General features: G+C 39.5%; 3 protein-coding genes and 1 non-coding gene across 9 annotated transcripts in view; 1 reads left to right on the plus strand and 3 right to left on the minus strand.

Moving 5' to 3' along the window:
• Positions 1-1,109, minus strand: part of specc1 (sperm antigen with calponin homology and coiled-coil domains 1) — a 60,590-nt gene extending 59,481 nt beyond the window's left edge. Inside the window, exon 1 of the mRNA XM_042008094.1 lies at positions 1,015-1,109. The gene's annotated coding sequence lies outside the window, so the exon portion shown is untranslated. The remainder of the gene's footprint in view (positions 1-1,014) is intronic.
• A 769-nt stretch (positions 1,110-1,878) lies between these two features.
• On the plus strand, positions 1,879-4,654 carry timm22 (translocase of inner mitochondrial membrane 22 homolog (yeast)). Its single transcript, XM_042008106.1, has 4 exons — positions 1,879-2,171; positions 2,597-2,793; positions 4,082-4,154; positions 4,240-4,654. The coding sequence occupies exons 1-4, from the start codon at positions 1,913-1,915 to the stop codon at positions 4,314-4,316; spliced, it is 606 nt and encodes a 201-aa protein (XP_041864040.1). The 5' UTR covers positions 1,879-1,912; the 3' UTR covers positions 4,317-4,654.
• A 3,307-nt stretch (positions 4,655-7,961) lies between these two features.
• Positions 7,962-14,329, minus strand: part of abr (ABR activator of RhoGEF and GTPase) — a 121,128-nt gene continuing 114,760 nt past the window's right edge. For all 6 annotated transcript variants that reach the window (XM_042008134.1, XM_042008135.1, XM_042008139.1 and 3 more), the window contains 7 exons: positions 12,991-13,050; positions 12,755-12,864; positions 12,436-12,575; positions 11,747-11,881; positions 11,514-11,619; positions 10,937-11,090; positions 7,962-9,570 (listed from right to left, as the gene is read on the minus strand). In XM_042008134.1, coding sequence (XP_041864068.1) covers positions 9,481-9,570; positions 10,937-11,090; positions 11,514-11,619; positions 11,747-11,881; positions 12,436-12,575; positions 12,755-12,864; positions 12,991-13,050 — 795 coding nt within the window. In that variant the 3' untranslated portion in view covers positions 7,962-9,480. The remainder of the gene's footprint in view (positions 9,571-10,936; positions 11,091-11,513; positions 11,620-11,746; positions 11,882-12,435; positions 12,576-12,754; positions 12,865-12,990; positions 13,051-14,329) is intronic.
• trnav-aac lies at positions 13,506-13,578 on the minus strand. Its single transcript has one exon. It is a non-coding gene; the product is annotated as a tRNA-Val (tRNA).

Genomic DNA, 14,329 nt, shown 5'->3' on the forward strand with positions numbered 1-14,329 from the left:
CAATTCATTATTTACTTAATCTGCCTGGTTTATGTCAGGGTGGAGATCTGTATGAGAAGCAGGTGCTAAAAATTTAAGTTGAAAGCTGTCCTGAATTCAAATGCATTATATGACCAAACTAAAGATTAAAAGCTGGTTGTAACTGGGTGCTATTCTGATGTTTATTTGTGGGAAAGTGATAAGCTAAATAAGTTAAATTTGATGATATAATCAAAAACAATTATGGCAAAGGACAAATGTATAACATTTTCTTAAAGATTAAAGACTTTTCATTTGACTTAAGGATTTTCAAATAGTGTGAGCCTTCAGTGCTGAATCCATAGAATAAAAATATGTTGACATAGTTGGAGAAAATTCGTAAAACATTATACTACTCCTAAACCCAAATATTTGGTAATAATGCCAATATATCATATTAAAATATGAGAACTAATTTAAAATATGAGAATTTGTTAAACAGATGGGACATATTGATTGATAAAGGATCCTGTTGAACTTCTGAGCCTCCGCGGTACAAAGACAGCAATTAAACTACAAAATGTAAGAAAATGTAAGAATGTAAGAATGTATTTATAAGCAACATAAAATGACGAGATATGTGGGAGCTTCCTTGATTCGACTTTGTTGCCAAACAGTCCCACGCGTTACATACTGTATACGCGTTAAATTAGCGTGAAAATAGCTTGGGCAATTTTTAAGAGACGTGATAAGGCAAAAGGAAAACGTACCAGCTTCAAATTAGCACAGGTATTACGTTGGCAAAAAGAACATTCGTCCATTGCGCTCATTAATGTTGTACACAAACAGGCTGTCAGTCACTTTGGCGGTAGCAGCCAGCTGGCCAAAGCAACTGAACCCGACCGACTCCGACCGCTTCTTCAATGTCCACCGGCTACAGAACAACGTAAACGGTAAAGTTTATACATATTTTAATTTTAAAAACTACCCAGATGATGTAGAAATACTTTCAAAAGCTATAAATATAAAGGTACTACGACGGTTGCCTCATCTCACCTGTTCGGCACTGCGGAGGAGCTGCTGTTGTCTGGTCAGGATGCTGCTGCCGCCTCGCGCACGCGAGTCATTAAAGTGTCACCGCCAACAACGGCCTGTGTTTGGGCCGGTAGGTGGAGCGCGTGCGGTAGTTTGGCGCAGTGCTCGAGTGGATTTATGGGAAATGTAGTTTTTCAGTTTATAAACTTCAAATGAACAGAAAAAACTGTGAAAATACAATGTACAGGTTTTCTTTTTCTGTTAATTCTTTGTGGATTTGATTAGTTCATTTGAAGACTTTTTTTAAAAAATTATCAACAATTTTGCTAATGAGTATATAATGAAAATAAACTAAATTATATTATTCACTGGGGTAAATATATCTTGTTAAAAATGGTTTTAAATAAATATGTCCTTTTACCTTGGTTGTCATGTCTGCATTTTAATTATTTCAGGCTATTGTTCGCTTTTTAACATAACCTCGATATTAAATATTAAAATGTGTTAATTTCATTAACACCAGAATATTAAGCTTAAAGCTTATTGAACTGCTGCTGCAGTACAATTAAAAAACACAGCAGCAGCAGCGGCCATCAAACTTTAAAATTAACTGCACAAACAGACATTTGTGTAAGCTTAGCGACGGTTACAGCAGGCTGCTTGAAGCCTGGCAGCTTGGGGTTTTGTCGAATGTGCGGAGATGAAATGGGTTGATTAAAAATACATGTGCATTGTGTCATAAAATGCACATTTATGTTTGATTTCATTATAATTGTGTTGTTATTTCGTAAATATATATAAGAACATTTTTGTTAAAGTTCTAAAATTTCCCCGTAACTTCCGGTTGCAGACAAATGTGACGAATCCGCAGAAGCTGGTGTACCAACTACATTTACCTAAAGCAGTGTCATTGAGAAACATGGCCGCTTCCACGGGTGCTGCAAGCTCAGCTGTCTCCGACCCGCAAGGTCCAGCTTCGGCGGGTTCGAGTATGGACAGCCCTACCATTCAGTACAGTACGGTTCTGGAGCATCTCATTGGGGACAAGAGGCCCATAAAGGACCTGAACCCCGGCGTTATGGGGGGGCTGCCGGTGCCTCCAAAGAGTGACGAACAGAAAATGATAGAGAGGGGAATGGAGAGCTGCGCCTTCAAGTCCATCCTGGCCTGTGTGGGAGGTAAACAACCACAACGGAAATATAAAGTACACCACAGCTCAGTTTAGCTTCAGGCTGAAGGCACTGTCCAACCAAATCTTTAAGCTGTAGAGTTCTCTATCTTCACTCTAACTGCTCACCCATACACCTATAATACAGTTAATAGCTTCTGAATACAAAGGTGTTATTTAACACGTGTTAGAATATTTTATTAAATTTTTTTACTTGTTAATTAAAATTTTTTACCATTTTATATCCTCAATCTTATGTATGTCCTGCTTGGTTTTGATTTGTGATCATACAAAGGAAAAATATAAACATAGGTAGTTTTTTCAAGGGAAATCTTGGCCGTACACCCAAATTAGGTTCTCATAAAGCCGCATATCTTTGATTCCTGAAGTCTGTAGATGTTGTGTGACTTATGGTTGTGCCTTTTCACTTTGCAGGGTTTGTCCTTGGAGGAGCTTTTGGTGTTTTCACAGCTGGTATCGATACCAATGTTGGCTTTGACCCTAAAGACCCTTTGAGAACTCCAACAGCACGGGAAGTCCTTAAAGACATGGGTCAAAGAGGGATGTCTTATGCCAAGAACTTTGCCATTGTGGGGGCCATGTTCTCCTGTACAGAGTGCATCATAGAATCAGTAAGTCACAGCATTTCTGGTTGTTACATGGGGTGGTCTGGGTGAGATGACTTGCATGATGCACAGATGCTTAAGACCAAAGAATACTTGAAGACTTGACAATGTCCCTCTTCATCAGTGAAAACATTAAATGAACTAATGGCTTTAAAATAAAATATCTGCGTCAATCAGATGCAGATATTTGTCAGATATACAGTATGTACTGGCTGTGCCTTATTTGTTCCTGAAATAACTTAGATTAAATGTGCAGTTTTGCTTATAAATGTTATAAAATGATAGATTGTTTTAGTGAAATTAAAATTGTTTTCATTTTTCTTTTTCCTGTGATTTTAAATTTTGGTCATCCCAGTGAAATAAGTTGAAAAATGTCCGCATATCGGCAGATGTACAGTATTAAACATTCCTAAATGCAAACTTATTTTTCAAAAGTCAAAACTATTTTGTTTTTGCAATTTAAAAATAGTTTAATTGGCCCACAAATTGATAAGCTCCAGCCCCACTTCGATCCTACATAGTAACAAGCAAGTATGGACAATGGGTGGATGGATGACCTACAAATTAATGTGGATACTTTTTTTTTTTAATTTCCCAAATATTATTTCTTGAGGTGTTTACACTCGGTTATGAGAGTGGGACGTACATGAAGTGATGACATTTTTGTAATAGCAATAAATAAGTAACACTGCTCAAAAAAGCCCAAATACTGTATGTTTGTCTCACTGGCAGAGGGGACATCTGTTCAAAACACCACAGAAATGTTTGATCTGTTTATGGGAACAATAAGGAAAATAAACTGCAAACATGTTGGAGGAATTAACGAACAAAATATGGCTCATTATGTGCTAAGAACATAAAATGTTTCTGCCTTTGATGGAGTTATTACAATCGCTTACTTTTCTTACATAATGTACAATTACAGGCAAAGGAAAATCTTCTTTGCTTTATGTTGTGTACATAAAATCTGCTGTAAACAGATGCAGACATGGTTGCCTCAAAGGATTTCTGATGATGATTCAAGGAAATCCTATTTTTTATGTTAAAAGATGCAAACAACCATGTGCTAGTCCTGTGTTTACCATCCTCTGAGAAGTCTTATAGCGCCCTCTGGTGCTGCTGAAATGAACTTGATTTCCCTCATATGGTTGTGCAAGAAGCGCAAACAACAACAAAAAATCCCTTAGCATTAAGTTTAATGACTGTAATTCTTTTAGTAGAAACCTGGGATATTTTGTGTGCTTGAAATGAAGAAATCTTTACTTTTTTTTCCCACCGCTGTTTAATTTTTCAGCATAGAGGCAAATCTGACTGGAAGAACGCAGTGTACAGTGGTTGTGTAACTGGAGGAGCCATTGGGTTTCGTGGTATGTAGCATTATTTTCATGGATTATATTGAAAAAAGTGGATTCATTTTGTCTTTACTTATTTTTCCCTTTTCTTTTTTTGTAGCTGGTCTGAAAGCTGGGGTTCTGGGATGTGGAGGCTTTGCTGCATTCTCTGCTGCAATTGAATACTACCTTCGTTGAACCACTGAGGAGAGTGGCTCAAAGACTAGAACTTGCTGCACATGTGGACTCTCGCTGGGAGAAAAGCAGTACACCAATTGTTATAAAAGTGACGCCACAGTGGACTGAAGAAGACTTCTGGTTATTTTCCTTTGTCATGTGGAGCTGAAGCCAACCTAATGTGCAGAATCTCCAGCTGATGAGCAGAGTGGGCCTGCTTCTGGTTCAGTGAGAAGCTGAAATCTTCGCTTTAAGTCATGATCATCTCGGCTCAGAGACACTTCATGTTTTAGATCATGGTTATGATTTGTCAGTAAATAATTCATCAATGATTATTTATATTAAAAATTTTTTGTTAACCAGCCTACTTTTCTTCCAAGTAGATACAGGAGTGTTTAACTGCACAGTTGCTGATTGTGTTTGTACCTCTATCAGCTATATAGCAGCCACTTTAAAAGCTACACCTTAAAGGTACCAGGTTGGACCCCTTTCAGCTTCAGAACTGCCTTAGTTCTTCGTGGCTTAGATTCAACAAGGTGTTAGAAACATTCCTCAGAGGTCTTACTCCATTATGACATGATGACATCACACAGCTGAGATGATGAGAATCTCCCGTTCCACCACATCCCAAAGCTGCTCTATTTGACTGAGATCTGTGGAGGCCGTTGGAGTCCAGTGTCCAAGAAGGCAGCTGGAGATGATCTGTGTTTGTGACATTGTGCATTATACTGCTGGAAGTAGCATCAGAAGCTGGTTCATTGTGGTCATAAAGGGATGGACATGGTCAGCAACAATGCTCAGGTAGGCTGTGGTGGTTAAATGATGCTCACTTGGCACAACTGGGGAACACTTGGGCGATACCCCCACACCATTATAATATCTTTAGCGATGTAAACTATTCAGGGTGCTGGCTCTGTGCTTTCGTGTTGTTAAACAAAATTTGGACCCTACCATCTGAATTTTGCATCTGAAATGGAGACTTGTTTTGCCAGGTTATGTTTTTCCATCTTCTGTTCAGTGTTTCTGAGTGTATGAACTGTAGCCTCACTTTCCTGTTCTTAGCTGACAGGAGGCACCCAGCGTGGTCTTCTGCTGCTGTTACCTATATGCTTCAAGGTTGGACATGTTTGTTCAGAGATGCAATTCTAGATGCCTTGGTTGGAACCAGTGGTCATCTGACTCACTGTTGCCTGTCTCTCACCTCCAACCAGTCTGCCCAGTCTGTACCAGTCTGTAAACCCTAGATATGTTTGTGTGAAAATCCCAGAAGATCAACAGTAAATACACATGGCACCAACAACCATGCTACATTCAAAGTCACTTAAATCCCTTTCTTACTCATCCTGATGCTCAGTTTGATCTTTAGAAAGTCATCTTGACCATGTCTACATGCCTAAATGTGTTGCTGCCATGTGATTGGATGATTAGATATTTGCATTAACAAGCAGTTGAACAGGTATACCTAATAAAGTGACCAGTGAGTGTATAATCATCACTGTGGCTGTCTGGCTCATCATGTCTTCCTCTGACTTTCTCTGCTTTCAAGAGAAAAAGGTTGAAAAATAGTCGCTGCACATTACCTCCACAGCAAACAGATTCATGCAGAGACCAGCTAGTGATCACCATGGAGAATCTTCAGGTGATGAAGGAGACCAAAGACTAAAAAATTAGTAATTGTTAAGCTGACATTTTCCTGGTCGACACAAACGCATATAAAGAGAAGTTTAAGGCGATGATGTTCAGAGATATGATTAAGAAGTCCCTTTATAACGTGCTCGCTCATTATAAAGCTGATGGTGTGTTCTTCGAGGAACTTTGTGTGATGTGAAAAAACTGAACCAGAGTGTATTTTGAGTTTTCATATTACCATGGTTGTGCTTGCTAACTCACTACCAGCTCATATTAGAAACTGTGACAACTATCTCACCTTCAAGAAAACACTAAAAGAGTGGTTAAAAACAAACCAGTCCTGTACTCATGTGTAACTAACATCCTGTTTACCTCTTATTACTAACACTGTGTTTAATGTTTATTGTAACTATTGTAAATATGAGATGTTTGTCAATGTTTGTTCAATGTGCCTGCCTTAGGACAACAGATGCAATTTAGCTTTTGTGGCTAATTCTGGCATATTTACTGTGAAGCTTTTGCTCATATGTTGATTAATATGCATTGTCCTAAATAAATAAATAAATAAATAAAAAAAAAAAAAAAAAAAAAAGATTAAAATTATGTGGGTTTTTTTGTAGGCTGGTTCTGATCTGATTTTCCTTGGATCATTGTCTGGTTCATGTCCACTCTGTTGTGAACAGCTCAAGGCACTGGCCTCTAAAAGAATAAAACAACTTTTTATTTTGGACAGAGAAGCAGCACTTGCTGTTAACTATTATTAAATGTTTCCTACAATTATTAATTGTGCCCACTGCATAGATATGCAAGCTACAGATAAGCTTAAAACGGAACACTTGTGGTAATAATTATCTGTACATATTTGAAGTTTTCATAATTTTTTTAATATAATTCAGTAACTATTGACCAACAGCAACAAATTGTTGCTTATTTATCCAAAATGATGTATTACTTGTGTAACTCTTTTACAGGATGGTTTCTTCGGCATTCCTGAACAGCTTAGTGGACGTCAGCCTACTTAGGTTGGATCTTTTTTTTTTTTAATCAATTCGTACATTTGACCACCAGAGGGCGCACCATGCGCAGAAACTCCAAATATATGTGGCTCAGTGGGAGGACTGAAGTATACTTAACATAAAAACTAACAAAATTAGCATTCCATCAATTATTTCTCATATTTAATAATACCAACTGGTGTTGTAATATACAACTTGTAAGGATCAAGCTTTTGTGGAATGAGCAACGCAGCTAAATGTGTGAACAGAGGCCTCATAAATTGTGACAAAATCCCCTGCAACGTTCTCCTGTGTTCAGTCTTGTTCTAAATTTTAGTGCATTGAGTGATTGTAATTTCCCACAGTAATAAGGGGGAAACAACAACAAAACAGCCCATATAGGCCATTTTTACACTTGATTCATTTTACGCTGTCTCAGTAGCATGTGGAAGATCCATAGGTAGCCACAACCGCTTGCCTCCTCTTCCACATGCTGGTCACCAAAGTAGTCACATTTTACGGTTGGGTTGCATCCCATTCCTCAACTAAGAGTTGCTGAAGATCAACCAGTGTGGTTGTGTTGGTCACAAGTGTCAAGGTCATTCCACCGTTTCCCATGTTCTGTAGGTGTCTGTGACGGTGCTGGGTCTGTGGGGAGACCCCCGTTATCCTGGAAGATGGCGTTAAGGTCCCAGATGGGATTGCCATTGGCTTCAGAATCTTATGCTGATGTGCTGATGGCGCACTACACGGCGGCTGCTGCCTCAGTCTGCCTGATCCTGTTTGGACGGGTTTGTACTGGGAAAAAAAATTTGTTGCATCTGTTGCAATGACAATAAAGTTCATTCATTCTATTAATCAGGTGCCAGTCATACATCTGTGACTGACACATAACCTGGAAGCCCTTGAATCTCAAAACAACAGTGAACACCAACAGAAGGATATTACACTTTATAAGGACACAAATTTTCTTACTTTTTATGCTACATTTATTATATATCATAAAATTAGCAGATATTAAATTGAAAACTCAGACACAAAGTGAGTGTTTGATAACTTTTATTTTACTAAAAAATGGGGGGGGAAAGTTCACATTGACATCTAGTCTCAATATTACAGTATATTGAAATTCTTCTCAAAGGAAGTAAAATACAACAGTTTTTATTATTTTAATCTTATATTAAAAATATCAAATAGTACTCATCTAGCAGTGCTTGCAGTTTATTATGATATGTTGCAGGCTTGATAGCAGAAAGGTTGGCTTTGTACATAGCAGATTTTTTTTTCTTTTTGTGTTTTTTTTTGCCAGTCTTAGTGATGGGCCTTGCAGAAACAACCTACCTTTGTTACTCGGCCTGATTTCATTGACAAGCTGAACATGCAATGAGGGCAACTACACAAATCATCCTACAGATAATACCGGTGCAATAAGACACTTGGAACAGGCTTGCGATGCGACAACAAGAAAAACAAAAGGAAGCCAACTGTTCCGTTCACTGTGTTGTTTCCCTCCCCACCCTCCCCCACAGACAACAGTCATGTCACAAAGTGCCCCTCGATGTCAACAAAGTGATCTGAAATTAATTGGCAGACTTTCTGGTGATGTTTTCAGTACGGCTTACCAACCATGGACATTGTGAATAAGAAAATCAGACTAAAAATAACGTCACTACCTGGATAAACTTAAAAAAAAACGGACTCCTTAGAGCTTTTTTCTAGTTGCACAAAACTGTACAGGCACACATATTATATATATATATATATATATATATATATATATATATTCAAAATAAATAGGGCTAATTTGGCCAAGACTCAGTGGGGAGGACTGTCCTCTCTTGTTGTGTAAGTACAGAGAGTCCCAGTCCCTGCCATTCATTGGGACGGCTTCCCAGCCACCTCTCAAGTTCTTGTAGTCCCTTAAACACACACACACACACACTCAGTCGAGTACATCCACATGTCACTCACACACACACACACACACACACACACACCAGCCTCCTCTACCAAATGCACAAAGCCAGAAAGACAAAAAAAGGAAACATAAACAGCTGATGAACATTATTATAAAACATGTAAATGCCTTTTTTCAGGAATGCCTCTGATCAGGAAGTTTGAGCTGGTTGGTTTCTGAGATCATCAACCAGCGACTGAAAGGGCTCACGAAAAGACACCATCACACACAGTCAGATATGGTCCTGAGCCACCGCACCAGGCTGTGGCCTCTGGATTTCCACTTCCACCCTACAAGTTTTCCCAGTGTTTATCCCGGTGGGCTGGCTCTGCTTTCCCTGCCTTACAAACCGAACACATTACATGACTTCTAGATGATCAGGAAATTTCCTTTGCAGCCTTCCTGCGTGCTCGCCTCCGTCTCATCACAGGACGTTGGTGGGGGAGGAGGGTTAAATAAGGGACTTTTAGGGGGTCTGTACAATAGAGAGCTCTACGAGCTGTCTCCTGGAGAGAGGTGAGGCAGGAGGGTACTGAGGGTGGGATTTATATGGAGTCTCTCTCCCACTCTGGTCTCCGGATGAAGCCCTTGGAGTGGGGGGGGGTTAAACGTCAGTGGAGAAGTAGAGCGTGTTACGCTTGAGCTCGGCAAAGGAGATGGGAGGATGCTGCAGGTAGTAGAGCAGAACTTGGACCTAAGAGGAGAGAAAGCAAGGCTGTGTGATTACAAATTCATTTTATTTAACTCAAAATGACACACATGTTCCCGGATGTCTCATTTAAGTCTGATCACCCCGTCAGACTCTGGCAGTCATAGAAATACGGACAAAAAACCCCAACATAAATAAAGTTAATGACTTTCATCACTCCTATCATTCATATATTTTGCTCTAAGTTTTGTTACTACAACTCTAGTAAGGGTTAAAAACATCCCATTCAACTTTGGACAACTATGATAGGTCCAATTTGATCCTTACTGCCAAATCATAGAAAAATCTAGACTTTTAAAAATGTCATTTCCAACTGCATTTTCCTTCTCCTTTATCCATGGCTGATGTCTGAGATAATCACAACTATAATCAATTACAATAAAGTATAATAAAGTATCTAACATAGCCATACTTTGTGTTCAGAAATAACAGAATCATAACTAAGGGTGAGATTGAGAGAGTTATCTAGAAGGACTTTAAGCAGAGGAATCACCATCTTGACATGGTGAGGAGGGGGAATTGGATCAGCTATCCATCGGCTGCATAAGAAGCGACCCGCTTCTGAACCACGGCTGCTGATGACGATTGTATCCTGATGTTTATCATCCTGATGCTTCAACTAACAATTAACAACTACTGCTGTCAGTGGGTCAGATCCGTGGGAAAAGCTTTGATCATTGAACCCTCCCTGGTCTATAAAATTAACTACATGAATTTAGCTTTAGCAACACTTTTGAGCTGGAACACCATTTATTTGGCGTTGGTATGTTTATAGTGCTGTTTGTCAGCTAAATTAGGCAAAAACTGCCTCTGATGATATTTTTTACTCAGAAATTAGTGCAGTTTGACAGTTTACTATCAGGTTTATCCTGTAAATTATAGGAAGAATATAGTGTAGTTTCTTTTCTTATAAGTTTAATAACTTATTTACTTAATAAAACAAACATCTTAAATATAAACTAGCCTGAACACAAATACTTCATTGTAATGGACAGATGAGACCTCCTGCACTGCCCCATTTATGATGTTTACTTGAATGTTGTTTATTCTGCCAAGAAAAGATGTTTGTACACAGGAAACTCATCTCTCAGCAGAGATGATTGGATGGCCTGTAGCATAAATACAGCTGGGAGAATAAGCTGCAGCGACTCGGGTCACTTGGTGACATGAGAGTCAAAATAATCTCGATAATGTGCTCAGCTTTGAAGGAAACACAAGAGCCTAAAATTTAGAGCACACAGCGTCAGCGGGATTCTTACTCTGGCTGGTGTGTAAACAAAATGTTAAGATAAAAATACTAGATCTTTAGGATTCAACCTATGATCTATCTACAAATGTGTGCATGTTGTACCTGTGCCATGACGTCATGTGACCAGATGTCTGAGGCAGAGGTGATGTGCTGTCCCTTGGTGCTCTCTGACTCGGAGGGTCTGAGCAGAGTGGGGCCGAACACGGTGGCCAGATTGTGGAGGGACATCTTGTTGATCGGCTCCTTCTCAGCCACCCTGCAGGTGCAACAACCAGGAGTTATACGCTGGGGGTTTGCTTTGTTTTGTGAAGAGCAATCATCACAAATCCGGTCAGATAAGGAACAAATTACACATCCTTTATGAAAACTGATCTGCTCGATTCAAAGTGAAATAAAACTATAAACATAAAAAACAAGTCAATTTTATTTATATGGCACATTTAGAAGAACTGAAGTTGACCAAAGCATTGCTTATATAAAAAAATAAACTAGCACAAAAAATAGTAAAATACAATGAATTTCATGAAGAAATGCACATGAACACACTGATTATCTAAAAACAGATTTTATCCACAAATGAGTTCATCTTCCCCAATCATACCAAAAAATCTGCTCCTTCAGATGACCCAACATAACGTCTATCTGAGCATTTGTTTAGTGTAATATTATATGTGTGTACCGTTTGAGGTGCTCTAGCAGAGTGAGGAAGGTCATGAGGTTGGGGTCGGGCAGAGAGCGCAGGAGGTGCATCATGCAGTTCTCCTTGGCTGCCGGGTCTGACAGAGCTGCAACAAAACAGGAAAAATGTGTCAATTCTAATTACAGTAAGACAGCCTTTAAACTTCGCACTTCATCTCCTCCAGCTGGCGTACAAGAGCTCCCCCTGCAGAGTGACAGAGTTTAAAGTCCCACCTATGCCCTCCATGAAGGCGGGGTAGAGGCGGTCAGTGAGCAGAGGCTCGGGCAGCTCCCTGAAGTACAGCTTGAGTGTTCCTGCGATGGCGTTGATGTCCATGTCACTCAGCATCACCAGGATGTCTTTGGTATCTGCGGATCAGACATAAAGAAAAACCAATTAGAGGCAGAACTTTCTGAATTATATTTACGTCTCTGGGTAGCACAGCTGCGCTGTCCAGGAAACAGATGCAGACGTTCTCAAGATCCCAAACAAAAATCAAAGGCGATACTGGACTCTGCTCTGTCGGATCTTAGTGGAGTAAAAGCAGCTGTGAACAGGGCTAAGCGTGTTTTTCAACACAGAACAAGAAGACTCAACAGCTGCTGTTCCTCGTCTGTCTTGAATTACTCCCACAAATCTCCTTCTACAGAGTGCTGAAATCCGTTATTAACCATAAAATCTGCAGTTTCTTCTGTTCATACACAACAGTTGTGGATACAGAAATACATCCATGATTTGATAAACACTTCTTTATAAAATCAACATTTTAATTTCATGTTTTGCAGCTAAGATTTTTGTTAAAATTTTGCAAGGTGGGCGGTTTATAAAGGGTTCTTTAAACACTAAATGTTACATGATGACAGGTGGACCGGTGGAGTTTGATCAGAAGTGAAGAAGATCATACAGAGACAAAGAGTCTTACTTGTGTCGAATGCTAATTTGAGGGCCTGGATGTCAGTGGCCACCCCTGAGATCCTGTAGATTCCCACTTCATCAATCCCCCTCTTTTCCACTTCCTCAATGCACTGACGGACAATGTAAGGCACCTTGGAGCGCTCGCGCCTGAGGACGTTAACAGAAGTTAGTTTTCTGATGACTGGAGTTACTCAGATTAATCACCACTGGTGTGGCAGTAAATCTTTTCCTTTTCATATAAAATCCATTTGTGTTTGCAAGCCAAGATGAAAATAATGTGTGAAGTCAGGCGGCAGATTTTTACACCCCAACGGGAGAGTGCTTACTTTGTAACCACGTTAATTTTGACTCCAAACACCCCACTCTGTTTTTTGGATGGCGTTCTCTTCAAGCTGAGGTCCCGACTTGTGAACTTCATGGAGAATTCCACTTTAATCTGGAGATGAAGAAACAACACAGCTGAAATAAACAGAATTAAACTAGAGCCATCATAAACCACTTTTTTGTTCGTGCTGGAAATGACATTTTTATGTTGGCTGAGTAAAAAAAGCTTGTGTCTCACCCCGTTCATCTCTATGACGTCCATGTGCCAGTTCTTGGACTGCACCGTCTGAGGATCCAGCTGAAAAGACACAAAGACAAAATGGTTAAATTTTTTATAAAGTCTTTGTCCAAATAAGGACACATGACTTAATCCATGAAGACATTTTCCCAGAACAGGAGACTACTTTATCACATCACCAAACTGCAGCTGACACCATTAAAGAAAAAACAAAACATTTCTACATGATTTCATCATGGGATTAAAAAAAAAAAAAAATTCTAAGAAACGTAAAACAGCTTTTTGAGGGTCTTTTCTTGTAATGTGATGTGTAACACTGCTGAAAGAGAGATTATAATACCATCGAGACCAGATAAGGGAACAACTGGTGAAGTGAGAAGTGAAACAAATCCTTATGAAGACAGACGGATGGTTGTGTTTGTGTGTGTGTAAAACATACAAATACCGTAACTTATATATTTACAGCATTATTCAGAAATTATCTGTTCTCAGATAAAGAAGGAAGCGATAAATAATGTTCCTGCCCGGTCTCGAACCGAGGACCTTTCGCGTGTTAGGCGAATGTGATAACCACTACACTACAGGAACTGGTGCACTGCCCTCACATACCAGCAAAACCATCTATTTCCAGCATGACCTCTGGTGATATTTGAGCCACAATTCTGCAGCAGCAGCATAGGAGGACATATACCTTACTCATGGAATAATAACCCCAGGTTTCTATAAAAACAAATGCAAAGCCCCAATCAGCTGTGAGAAAGTGAGATAATTTACAAGCTGTTAATGTGGCCTGTCAATAGAGAAAGCTGCTCCATAATAACACTCTCTAAATCTACTTTAGGAAAGAATGATGCCACTTCTGTGGAACTTCCATCATTTGCCCTCAGCAGTCTCTCAGGGGTCCAACAAAGTCTCCAGGAAAGGCTCAGACATTTGGCCTGCTTTACTGCACAGATTCAAGTCTCCATGTCCCATGAAGCCCTCTGAGGCGTCAGAGATGGCAGCCTGTTGTTGTTTGGAGTCTCCTTATGACTTTTTTATAGCCTGTTTCAGCGTCTGCACTCTGCAGTTATGCCATTAGCTTTCTGAACTGTGATGTCTTAGACTACAAGAAAAATAGTGTTTGTCGGGTTAGCATAAAGGTGGCACACTTCTCTCTGTCAGCGTTAGGCTGCAACCGTTAAAAGGTTTCAGTGTGTATGTAATTACCTTGTGAAAAAGCCGTTTGGCACTGGTTTTTATGCATCACTATTATTGTTAAGGCCTGTTTCCCAGCAGGATCTTAGTTTTGTGATGAGGGAAGGGTAATCACTACAACTGGGTCTTTGAAAAAACTACT

This window comes from Melanotaenia boesemani, chromosome 15, assembly GCF_017639745.1.
Source record: "Melanotaenia boesemani isolate fMelBoe1 chromosome 15, fMelBoe1.pri, whole genome shotgun sequence".
NCBI lineage: Eukaryota > Metazoa > Chordata > Actinopteri > Atheriniformes > Melanotaeniidae > Melanotaenia > Melanotaenia boesemani.